The sequence below is a fragment of the Macrobrachium rosenbergii genome, chromosome 6, assembly GCF_040412425.1.
Source record: "Macrobrachium rosenbergii isolate ZJJX-2024 chromosome 6, ASM4041242v1, whole genome shotgun sequence".
Classification (NCBI taxonomy): Eukaryota; Metazoa; Arthropoda; class Malacostraca; order Decapoda; family Palaemonidae; genus Macrobrachium; species Macrobrachium rosenbergii.
The window spans coordinates 43177630-43190694 of record NC_089746.1 but is presented as its reverse complement, the minus strand read 5'-3'; the positions used below and the strand labels follow the sequence as shown (position 1 = coordinate 43190694).

At 37.0% G+C, this 13065-nt stretch overlaps 1 protein-coding gene across 3 annotated transcripts in view; it reads right to left on the bottom strand.

Annotated features, from left to right (window-relative positions):
• The window catches only part of LOC136839497 (40-kDa huntingtin-associated protein-like), a 97311-nt gene extending 84916 nt beyond the window's left edge, over window positions 1–12395 (bottom strand). For 2 of the 3 annotated variants that reach the window (XM_067105640.1, XM_067105639.1), the window contains exons 1-8: window positions 11937–12334; window positions 10735–10781; window positions 10399–10544; window positions 9856–10002; window positions 9366–9495; window positions 9067–9169; window positions 2785–2909; window positions 448–519 (exon numbers count right to left, since the gene is read on the bottom strand). In XM_067105640.1, coding sequence (XP_066961741.1) covers window positions 485–519; window positions 2785–2909; window positions 9067–9169; window positions 9366–9495; window positions 9856–10002; window positions 10399–10544; window positions 10735–10781; window positions 11937–12010 — 807 coding nt within the window. In that variant the 5' untranslated portion in view covers window positions 12011–12334 and the 3' untranslated portion in view covers window positions 448–484. Of the gene's footprint in view, window positions 1–447; window positions 520–1283; window positions 1666–2784; window positions 2910–9066; window positions 9170–9365; window positions 9496–9855; window positions 10003–10398; window positions 10545–10734; window positions 10782–11936 lie in introns of those variants that run through there. The other variant, XM_067105638.1, reaches the window with a different exon arrangement.
• Window positions 12396–13065: the final 670 nt, after the last annotated feature.

Here is a 13065-nt window from a genome sequence, read left to right as displayed (position 1 = left end):
TATAAATCATTTTCTCAATTGTTTTTCAATAAATTTTTTCCACAGCATGACAGATTTATTACCCATTATCAACAGTGAAATTCAAGCTTCTGCGTTGGATGACTATACATGCAATCTAGTTTTGACATTCATATGAAGAGTATTACAGTATTGTAACCCTAAAGTTTTTTTTAATTATCTTTTCCTACCTTGGGTTATATAAAATGTAATGAGTGCTTTTTAAAGTTCTTGGGGCACTATTCGTCCAAACAGTTTAACATGAGCATCTTCATGATGACTGGTATTGTTGCTGCTGCTCATAAGTGTGTAATATCTAAGCCAAGAGAAAAGGAGCCAAAGTATTCAATTAACAATGGAATGATTAACCAATAAATTACAACAAAATGGTTCTTGAGCAATAGGCAAACCTGTCCAAAGACTGAAAAAAGCTTTCGTTTATTAACTTACCTCCTGGCCAACAATTATCGAGCTGCCAAAGGCTGTTTTAACATAAATACAGGAAGGACAGTGTCTTGTTCTCTGAAAATTTTAAAAATATTTAATGTTATCTAATGTTACAGGTGTTTGCAAGTAAGCATCCTACCTCCCTACTCTAAAACTAATCAGTTCCATAAGTCCAAAAGACTTAAGGTGCATACATAAAGTATTACTGTGATGTCAAATTTGAGGAAGACATGTTATCATACGTGACTGATACATTATTGCAATTTCGTAACACTGTAAAAAAAAATTTATATACAGTATCATGATGCTATTTTTATCTAGGGTCATTATAAGTGACTGGGAAGAAACACTTGATATAAATGAGTGAATTCACATGCAACGGGGAAAATGTTCACTCAGGAAATGACATTTACTTTTTGAGTACTGATAAGTACAAATAATATTTAGGATATGCAGTAAAAATGGCTTATACATACTGTACTCTTACATATTTATGTATAATTTTCCATTCTTTTGTTTAATACCCCTTCAATCTTCCATTTATATTCAGCCTTTCATGCTCAGCCCCCAAGAGCTGCACTGCTTTCTACCTTTTTTCATGCATTCACTCGTCTCTTATCTCCTAACAGCCAAACTTTTTCAACTCTCCTCTGCCACTATTTTCGACTAGTGCTGTGTCTCTCGAAACTAGACTCGGTGGTCTTATTAAACAACCTTGATAAAATATTATTATTATCATTATTATATACTTAAGATATACAATACTTATACAGCATGTACCTTTCTGCACTGTTGCATCACTAACACCTTATGTGAGGTTAAATACACAAGACCACATATAAATTTTAAAGCCGTTCTATTTATATATCGTTGCATGATTACATAAAAATCGACCCCAGAACAATGACGTTGCAGTCTCCAAAGAAATATACACCTCAATCATTTACATCAAACATGAGAATAATAATTACACATTTTGTTTTAAAAATATAAAGATACAGATACATATCTAATCAATGAGTCATAGTAGCTTGATTTAATTATGATACAACTAGCTTCTGTTCATCTCTGTTATTAATATGTGTAGTAAATGTAGGTGCTCAAGACCTAATAATGGGGTTAAATGCTGACTCAGCGTAGAGAGGGCCTGACTGTCTCGTCCTTGACAGGCCAATACTAATGACTGAAGCAACACTACTAATTCTGCATCATCATACGACACTGAAAAAGAAGTAAAAAGTCACTGCATTTTATCTTGTGTATTTTAGTGTACTCTTTAATATTACAAATTCATCCAAATTATACTATGGCTTAACTTACTCAAGATATTTAAGCAGCCAGTCCTAGCATCTGGACTACTAAATACTGTAGTATTCATTGTCATCATCACTGCTCCAATGCTGCATGATGCAAAGAGCCTCTATGAAATCCTGAGTTTGAACTTCCACTAATCTCCAATCATCTTCTTCCTCAGTTCTCATCCAAGTAGGTTTGGGTCTTTACACTCTCCTGGTGCCCACAGAAGCCCAGCTGACATCATGTACTATTCTTCCAGGGGGGTAAGAAATATATGTCCAAGCTACCTCCTTTTTTCCTTTACCATCACTCCATCTTCAAATTGAAATTCAGTAACTTCCCCTAATGGTATTTCTCACTCTACCCTGCCATGACTCAACATTCTGCTTGAAGTTTTATTCTCAAACCAAAACAATCTTCAGGATACAATATAACTGTCATAACATGTGTCATGTGCATACTGCAGTACAGATTATAACAATGGGTTATTTTACTTTTGTATGCAATTTCAGTTTACTTGATCTCCAGCCTGACAAAATTTTATTTGCCTCCTTTATTTAGTCTTCCATTAAATTCCAAATCAAAAGCATCTGTATTGGATATCATTCTAAATATATGAAAGACTCAACCTCAGTAACCCTTTCTCCACCTAGCATTGTTTCACCCGTTTGCTTATACTCAATCCTAACTATTTGTTTTTATTAAGTCCAATCTCTGTAGATATGATACACTCCACAGACCAAATTTGAAAAAATATCTATCATTCAATCAAGCATTCCTTTCTTTAACCTCTTCTCACTGACAAAATGAGGGAACAATCCCATGATAAACATGCTAACTTTCATATAATCCTGGTAACAACTTCAACTACTGTAATGTGAAGATAACGCTGAATGAATAAGTTCAGTTCTAGACATCTGAAAGTCTCAGCGATGATTTCTATTTTGGTGGCCCTTTGAAAACATTTCCTACATTGCTGACCTTACCATAAGTAGTTACCATAATTGACACCGAAGCAAAACACTCGGCAGAGAGAATACTCACCATTAAGCTGCTGTATGTCAGGTGTTGTCCATGAATACTTTTCTAGGAGGTGTGCATGTGGAGGCTTGGTGTGTTGAGGTAATGGTTGTAACGTAAGTAAGATTAGCAGTGATGAGATTTCACACCTGCAAAGGTAATTTAAATCTTTACAATAACATCCAAATGTTTTTGTAAAACTTCAATTATGTCTCAATGATTCACACCTATATTTTCTTTCATTAAAAGACTTTTCACAAGTGCTGCTTAAAAAAAAAATCACAAAATAAAAGGATACGTGCCTCTTTCAAGCTTAACCTATCTAAATAAGTTTTAATTGCACCAACATGACACAGAATTGTTTCCTCTTCTTCCCCACCAGAGGTTCAATGGAATTCTTACAGTTCTCTGAAAACTTAGCCTTAACTTTATTTTCAACTATAATGCAAAAAGATAAAACAGCATTCCCTTACAACAGCCTTAAGGAGAGTGCCTGCAATAAATTTACTCTTTTTAACTGTTGATAGTGCTAAATAAAAGAAGTTTTCATAGTAATTAATTCAATGGAACTCATTCAGAAGCTCAAAAGAATCTGCAGGTAAACTTTTGTCCTGCGTCTAAATCCAGAGAGAGACTGATACAGTACAGAGTTCAAGGGCCTTCCATCTCAACTGATTTCAAAACCTTAAGGTGCTGATCATCTGCCAGATCTAATAGCACAAAATGCAATACCAAGAAAGTATGGAATGATAACCTTGAAAGTAGACAGGGAAAAAGTCTTACTATATCCAAGGAAGCAGAGAAACTTTGATGTCTACAAGGTTCTAGGTGCTGAAAATTCCTCCAGAAAGCCACCCTGATTAATACACAAGCCACTGCTTCTGAGCTTCTGCCACAAGGCCACGGTTGTTCTCCACTTGATTAAGGATAGAACCCATGATATCTTTGAAAATCTCCTATTGGGAGACAGCTGAGCATCTCTAAGCGGCTATAAGTGTGAGACGCAGAAGTTAGTGGAAGCGCATGGAATTCTGTAGTCTGAGTCTATCTCCCCCTTAACGGAAGAATAAGAAAAACATCTACCAAGAGAGCTAGAGAGTTCATAAATCACTTGCTCTGAGGCTACTAGGGCTCTACAGGAGTCACCGAGCAATTCTTGAACATGAAATTGCTCAATTCTTTCTTAGAGTTGATAGAGGGGAAAGGCTTATAAGTCTTAATCAGGCCAAACTTAAAGAAACATATCAACTGGTTGTACCTGTTCATCTACATGCTAATAAGTCAACACTTGAGTGCCCCTCTAATCCCACAGCAACTGTTGAATTTGAGGGTGTAATGGCTACTCTGTAGGTAGTTTTGTTCTTCTGAATCCCCAAAACACTGTCCTTCCATAGAATGAAATCAAACCAATATCATACTGTTCACTTCACTCAAAGAAGCAACCTTTCCACTATGACTTTGTTTCTAATCAGGGATAAAGCTGCTAGGCATCTTTGATGGTTTTTCCACTGTCCTGACATCTAGTAAGCTTTACCAGGGGTAGTGTTGACCTTTCTAAGTTGTATGGAAATGTAAAGACACTACAAAAATTCTTGTTTCATGTTACATGACAGAGGGGGGAAAAAACATAACCTGGACGTAGGTTTAAAATTAAAATGGTCAACTCTTGGTTTCAGCGTGCCTCCTACAGAACCTGGTGACAGTGATGGTCCTGGATTACTTACAATTTTAATGAACATTAGCTGTAATTCACAATCTCTTATTCTGAGACTACTGTAATTGAACCTGATATACTGACAAAATCCCCAGTGAGGCCATGTTTCTTAGTAAAGAAAGCCCTTACCACTTAGAAAGCTTCCTCAGTGCTAAAATTCTTCAAGCAGCAAGTGCCTATTCGTCTTCTGACAGACAAGCCTGCAAAATCAAGTATCATCTCCACATCACTAGATAAAAATGAGGAGGAGTTAGGGAAGTCGACTGAAAATTATATTGCAAAGAGACTGAGCTTGATGAAGCAACAGATCCTTGGTCTTCGGCATACTGTTGGGAGTTGGCCAATTTGAACCAGCTGACTTAGAGGAACTTCTTTCTCCTAAAAATCGACCCCATCCACCTATGGGCAACAAATTCCCTGTGAATATTAATAGAGGCGCTATACACAAGCCAAAACAAAGTGCCTTGAACAGCAATACCTCCTCTGTAAATATATCTCGAAGGAACTTGGGTAATTGATGATGTACAGGTATGAGAAAAATGTCTCCTGCACATCCACCAAAACATCTCATTGTCCTTTTGGAAAGTCACTAAATCCACGCTAGAAAAACAAAAAGCATGGGGACAGACACATAAAGTCATTCAGTCTCAATGTATCCAACACTGGTTGCCAATCTCCAATTGCATATGGAGCTAGGAAAAAGTCAAGACTTAAAATCCAAGTGAATTACTGCCTGGTCCATTTCTTTCTCTCTAATTTACAATCTCCTACTAAAGAAAGAGAGACATCTGCTGGAGAAATCAAAGGAACAGCTAGAGGAGACTAAACCAGTGGAGGGGGACAAAAAGGAATCATAACTCTCCTTCACTGCCTCCACCATGTAAGGTTCTGCTCCTAAGTCTCTCCAAGCATGCCATGAGGCTTGCAACTGGCCATCTACCAGAACCTGAGGGTCGAACTTACCCCTGACAGGTATAAAATAAGACTTGCACCAATATATACTCCCTTATTGCCTTAACCTGTGCTGTGTAAGCCTTTACTACATATAGGAGCATAAGTGTTCTCATTTCTTCCAAACCGAGTTAGTATAAGCATGAGAACATTAGCCTGTAGCATCAGAAACAAGTTAAAAACTAACATTCTTCCTCACTTAACTCTCGCTGGCACCAAAAACTATTAAAGCTGGTTTCACAAACTAAGCTGGGGCCAAAAACACACTAAGCTGGAGCCTCAACCTCTCTAAGCTGATACAGAGAAGAGGTAATATACTAAGCAAAAGTTCAATAAAAGATAATAAACTTAAACAATCTTCATTGGGACTCCGTTTCAGTGTGTCCAAAACACTTGTCAGTCATGAGTTTGTCTCCTCAGAGTAAAGAGAAAAGAATCTTCTACTAGTGACGGTTTAAGTGCCTGTATCGCAAGAATCGGTGTTCCACAACTTCCTAAAAAACCTGAGGTCAAGCCCCAGCAGATCTAAAGGAAGCTTTGTGCGCTGCTCTAACTGAAGAAGAAAGCTTGGGTTCTCTTTCTCCAAATACTTAAAGGGAACCAAAATACAGGAGACAAATGAGACCTATTCTCTATGTGTCTCTTTCCTCAATTAAATGAGGATACAGCGAAGCACAATGCTCCAGCAAACGCTGATCAAACCGAAGGATATCCTCCAATTCAAACTCTTCTTCCGCCAAAGGGCAAGAGGAGGAGACAGCTGTCTCCTGGTGATAAGAGGAGACAGCTGTCTCTTGGTGATAGGAGGAGACAGCTGCCTCCTAGTGACACCTGGCGACATGAGATGACAGCAGCCGAGCACCTGCATCGCATCCATGGCTTCATGAAAGGTAGACAGGAAAACGCTTCATCAATAGACAGGAAAAAGCAGTCGAAGTGACTCAGCCGAGTGAAAGAAAATGGGAAAGTTGGGAGTTGGGGGGGGGAGGAGTTACAATGACTCCTGCCTCACCCGATGGTCCAAAAGCGAGCCAACAGACTTAAGAGCATTCCCATACGACACATTCTTAGAAAGTTATGAAGCTAAAATAGTATCTAGCTTGGAAACAACAGATGATATTGTAACCATGGTAGACTTGGAAAGAAAGACATTAACAGAGGCAGAAGTAAGATAAAGAACGAACAAGTGCATTTTGATGGCGAAAGAGGAATAGGCTAGCAGACAAGGGTTTAGAATGAGTAAAAGATGAAGAGACTGGTTAAACAACTGACTGAGTCGACATAACATCAGAATAAGTAAAACTAGTTACAGATACAATATTTCTAATAAAACTGTCTATACCTATATAATTAGTCCTATTGGTACTAACAACCTCATACTAGGTGCCAATGATGGCAGAAGTCGCATACGTACTGAAGATTAACGTTTACCAACACAATCTTTTGGCTAACGCATAATATGAAACTATGAACATGAAAAACAGAGAGGCAGGTGATGGAGGGCAGTCCTAGTCTCAGGCTACAGACGGGCGAGGGCACCAACACCTTACCTCTTATGAGGGAATGCAAAAATGATTGATTGCACAATGGGGGGACCCAGACTGGTTCCTTAACCAATTCAGACAAACCTTGTATTGACCAAAATAAGGTTTACATCCTGTTCTAAACTCTCAATATGCTTTTCTGAACCGAAAGGGGAGTGGAAGGCGGAGCTAAAGAGGAACCCTCAGTACTAACTAAAGCATTAGCAAAGGAAAAGCCTAGACTTAGTATGGATAATTACATGACCTGGAGAAGGGGGAGAAATGACAGGTTGATGACCTGACCTAACTAATTGCTTCGCAATCTTACTGCTTGCCTTCTCTGCCTATACTAACGAACTTAAGCAGAAAGTCCTTCGAAAATCCTTACTTCCTCACACCTATTCTAATGATCACACTTAAAACCATAGCAGCCAGCATAAACAATGCATAACTCCTAAAAAAATAATCAACACTCTGATAACATAGTAATCATTCCTACCGAACCTGACGCTCTTAACCTTAATTATATTGGAGGCATCCTAGGAAAAATAAATGTACAGTACCGTGATAAGAGGAAAAAGCCATGAAATACCAACAAGCACTCATATCCAATGGTGGCAAGGAGAATTCTCACAAGAGTTTAAACATTTGAAACACACCTGATGGGGAACATGTGAACTAGACAGTCATAAAGGCAGCCATTTGATCTGTTGTTTGAATGCCAACTTGCCTATCAGAGCGGAGATGTAAGCTAACTTTAACAGTAGGTAAGATTCATCCCAAATAATACAGTTCCACATACCTATGTGAAACTTTCTAATATCTATAAAGTAATTAGAAAAGTATTCTTCAACCAAACCCGAAAACAACACAAATTACAACCATCTAGAAAGTTAAACATTCCTACCTGACCTATGCCCAGATAAAAGAAGAGGGTTAAGAGTAAGGCTAATGCCTGTGCCTTATAAAAGTAATTATGTCTGCCTTCCAACTAAATTAATCACCAAAATTTCAACTGCCAGTTTCTCAATCCATCAAGCTTTGTAATGTACATGGGTGAACACCAATGGATACCAGACACTGATGGCAAATAACATCCATATAACTACTCTGAAATTTGACAGATTTAACAGCTAGCCAACATAATGAGCAAGTTGAAAAAAGGACCAAAAAACTGCTGGTTGTGCAGCAGCTCACTTTTAACTGAGTAAAACAAAAAATCTTCATCACATCATATGAAACATAGACTGTACCAGCGGCATTGTCCAAGTTTTGAAGCTCTGCATAAGCCACTTGAAAGCAAATACTGTACTGCAAGAAAATAATTGCTCCATAATAAGCAGGTTACAAAACACAGCTCACTGTTATAATTACTACTCGTACATTTTAAGGGCTTTTCAAGTGTCGGCCTATATACATTCTAATTCTTCACCTGAAGTCCAAGAATTTACAAGTAACAAAACTAAAGGGAAAAAGATAAAAGGTTGCATTACACCCCTCAATCTTTGCAGGTATGTTGCATCCTTATGACCAGAAACCTCTAATACAGTAGTAACACTACTACACAACTATGATTTTGGGTAATACATTATTTTCTATAAAGTTACATCGGAATTCAAATTCAGTTTGTTTTCAGATCAATGAATGCTTAGGACAGTGGTATGAATCTTTCTGAATACTCTGAAATATTACCATCAGCCACTACGAATGATGGCTAATTTTACTAAAACTTCTATGATCATGGGAGTAGCAATTACTAACCATAAAATGACAAAACTGTGAAATCAACATGGTTTTCTGTTTGGAAGATCATTATGCAACCAAAATGAGTTTTAGAGTTGTGTGATAGGACAAATAAGGTGTAACCATGTCCATAAAATGGTCAAGTACTTAATAACAGATGATGCAGTTACTTTAAGTTAAGGTTGACAAAGTAAATAACTAAAGGCTCATGCCTGACCCCAAACCTAAATGCACAAAAAAATTAGGGGAAAGAAATGAGTGAATACCTTGGTTCATGACTACCTTATCAAGAAAATTATCTAATACTTATGGACCTCACTGCTTTTGACTTCAAGGCTGCCTGATCTTATGGCAAAATTACTAATAAAAGCATACCTAGCTAGAATATCCTTATAAGCTCCAGTAAGAGGCTGACCTCCATGCTGTTCTATGACATTCGTCATTTGTGTGAATACTGTTAGTGCACCATGAAGATCACCTGATGAGGAAGAAAAAGTTTCATGTATTTCAACAGCATATAAAGTTCAACAAGGCAAATACATTATACTTATAAGTATCAAGAAACTTATTTCAGATAGTGATCATACAGCATCTGATAATACATAACATTTCTCACTATTATATATGTGAAAACAGTAATCAGGAATAAAAATAACATAAGGTTTAAAACTTACCTAAATCTATTTTGCATGATGCAATGTACCCAAGACAAGTCAAATAATGCAACGGAGACGCTGACTGCAAGTCGGCAGCAACACGGAGATGAGTGAGAGCCTCAGAAGGCTGTCCCAGTGACCTAAGGGCCTGATTTACAAAACCATTGGAAATATCAAATGCAAGTACTGTAGAGAGCATATACTGCATTATCATGAAAATGTATACATAAGCTATATGCCAAAGCTTGCTGAACAAATTCTGGATTTTATACTGATCACTCATTAAACAAATATGTAACACTTATTAAGAAATACTCAAAAGTCACTAACAAGTAATAAAAAAAAAAGAGGTAACTGCTTATTCCTCTTAAAAAAAAAAACACTAACAAATTAAGGTATGAATAGTTCAAGAAGTCAAAGAACAAAAGATAAAATATGATTAAGAGAGACTACATAATTATAAATACTGTATACAATATACAGAGAAACTAAAAATTCAAACACTTACTTGTCCTAATTCCATTGCCAATGAAGCTGCAAGGGCTGGTTTCTTCTGGTCTATGTACAGCTGAATGGCATGTTGAAAACAGCTGACAGCAGTCATAAGATGCTCATTGAAACTGGGACAATGAAGGTGATGGTTGATGACTTCTGCCTATAATAAACATGAAAATGTCTCACTAATTCTCTTAAACTTATCCTAAATTCACATGCACCTTAACCTGTTACAACTGTGGGTGGCAGACTATCAGAGCTTGAAGGTTTTTGGGGGCTGACATAGAGGTATAGGATAAGAATTAACTGAGCACCCTGTACATATATAACTAAATTACCAATACTTATAACCATTACACAGAAACAACCTTAAAGGCAACCAATGCTTTTGTGATGAAAATTATACTGCATACTAAAAACTGACGAAATGATTTCATGACTGATGAGGAAAACCATAAGGTCTCAAATAGCATCACTAACCACCAATGCCCTTAAAAGGAAGTGCTCTCTGTATCTCTATATCTTGTGGGGGAAAGGAAAATATGACATCTATTACCTTTAAGAAATATCTTGCAGCTTGAGTGATGGCAGAGACTTCTGTAGTTGGATTGACTAGAGTTTGTTCGCACTTGGCAACTGCGACACAGCAAAGGCCAGATTGAGCCCATGCTTCACCTTCACTAAGGTCACGAGCCAGCTGACCTGTTTTATAAGCAATCAAAATGTTTATGATATTAACATCAAATAATATGATTTAATAACAATTAGTACTTGAAAATACATACTTATGAATTTTTTATGTACAGTGCAACTAATGTATTTCCATTGTTTCATTGCATATATATTTGTTACATGCTTGCAAACACATTACAACATGAGTTAAAGAACTCACCAAACTCCTCACTTGCTTCAGCTACATTTGGTTTGCGGAGGAAGCGCCTGAAAGGGAAGATTCTAATGAGTCAAGATTTTATCATGCTACAGACTTTGTAAACCACTTTAAACCTGACATGTACAGAAACTGCTTTAATTGATGCCCATCTCTTAATTTCCAAATTCAAAAAAAATTTTTTTTTATTTTCGAATACAGCACGGTGTTATTGTGTATAGAAAACATTATTAATAACTTACTTATATAACAAATTAGCCTAACCTAACATAAAGTATCAATATCCAATATCTTATGTCATCCAACTGTCATAGCTTAGGTTCTTGATGATAATCTTGATATATCAGTCTATTGCTTTTAACATACATCAGATGTAGTGTCAATAGTTACTTTTAAGCCTATAATCAGATGCATAGTAAATCCTATCTTCATTGATATTCACGTTAAATTTAATACATCTTCCTTCCACACCATAACTGTCACAAATGATAGAGATTGAAAATGGAGATACAGTGTGGGGATGGTACATTTTTTAAAGGTGAGTCACTTTCAAATATCCTATCATCTTTTTTGGTCATTTTCACTCCTCCCTGTCCTGCTAAGGGTCAAAACTGATCAAAAGCTTTTATGTCAGTCTTGACATCATTACAATCAGTGTTTGATCTTGCAACTAAAAGAAGGAAGAAGATTCCTCCTTTCAAGTTTCACAACAGAAGATTCAGTCTCCTAGGTTAGGTTAGGCAGGATGCAATAAGTAATTATGGAGCACAACTCTAGATTATATTAAGGTGTATCCCTACACCTCTCTCGTTTTCATCCACCCGCACCTATGAAACCTGCATTACTGGACAACTTTGGAGCAATGACAACAGGTTAACAAGCATCTGCGACAGAAAATAAGGTCATATGGCCTAGCAGGCATGAAAATCATGTCAAAAAGTACCTAGAAGGCCACTTTTAACATTCATGCTATTTCATATTGAACTATACCCAAAATAGCCTAATAATACCAACTGGTTATTCAAAGTAGCCTAACATAACGCCCAGTAAAGCTATTTTAGGCTATCAAAATATGTCAGAAGGCTTGAGCAATGTCTGATAATGCTTAAACCAAATCATAAAATTGCATAAAATTGCTAGCCTGGCACAGCCTACTGCCTACGCTAAGTAAGGGCGAATCAACCTAACAGTCTAGCCAAACTTACTTTTTAAGTTTCGACGAAATTCCTCGATATCTGACGATGAAATCATTCCCGGCAAAAGTAGACGAGGACTCCATTTTTCCTAAGCTTGATTAGTTGAGGTTCCGGAGGTTTATCGTAGTCTGAATAACTAGTATAATCTAGCCTGGGCTTGGCTAGTCTACTACTGTACTAACCCATGCATGGCCAAGGCTACTATAGCCTCGCCTAATTTCCTGCACTATATCCTATCTTTAGTCTATTAGATTTTGTTCTTCTTGATGAAAGCACTTCACATATCAATATTTCCTCCTTTGCCAAAACTATTTTGAATTAAAAGGCACGAAGGTCACAAGATCACGATCAGTAGATAAAACGTAAACACAAAATTGTGCTTAACTTGTCAGGCTTTCGAGGTCACAGCAGATAGTAGTGACATTTAAAGCGGCGTTTTCTGCGCTGTCATTTTGCTCAACGGCGAGTAATGGTTCTTTCTAATATACACTTGAACAATTGCTATTTGGGCATATTCTCTCTCTTATGCAATTTTTGTTGAAGTTAATAGCACTGTTCTCTGATACTATTATTTTATCTAGATTTTGATTTAGTGTATGCTTCTTTTTCCCTTCAGGCAAGCTTCATAGGAATAAGAAAAAAATCTTGAATAATTTTCCTTATTCCTAAGAAGCTTGCCAGAAGGGAAAAAGAAGTATAGGCTGATTCAAAGTCTTGATAAAAAGATAGTATCAGCAAACAATGCCATTAACTTCAATAAAAACTGAGTAAAACTGAACGCTACTACCGTGGACCTCTGGTTCGGTAACCGTCAGGACTAGGTGGTCCTGCTATCAGTTTCCGTGCAAAATGGGCGCCGTATTTAGTACCAGCCCATTGATGGTAAATATCATAAATATCATAAACACAAACATAAGACATAAACAAACAAAAACATAAGCAAAAGACTGTAAATATTGCTGTCGCCGACTGGCGGGAACCAGGCCGCGGTGGTAGTCTTCATTTACCGCAAATAACTGTTTACTTGATGAAAATCTGATGTGTTTTTATAGGATTCACAAATATATATTTAGAATTCTAATTTTCTTCTGTTCGGTTTCTCGTTTCTACTATCAAAGGTACGGTCACGTATCAGCAA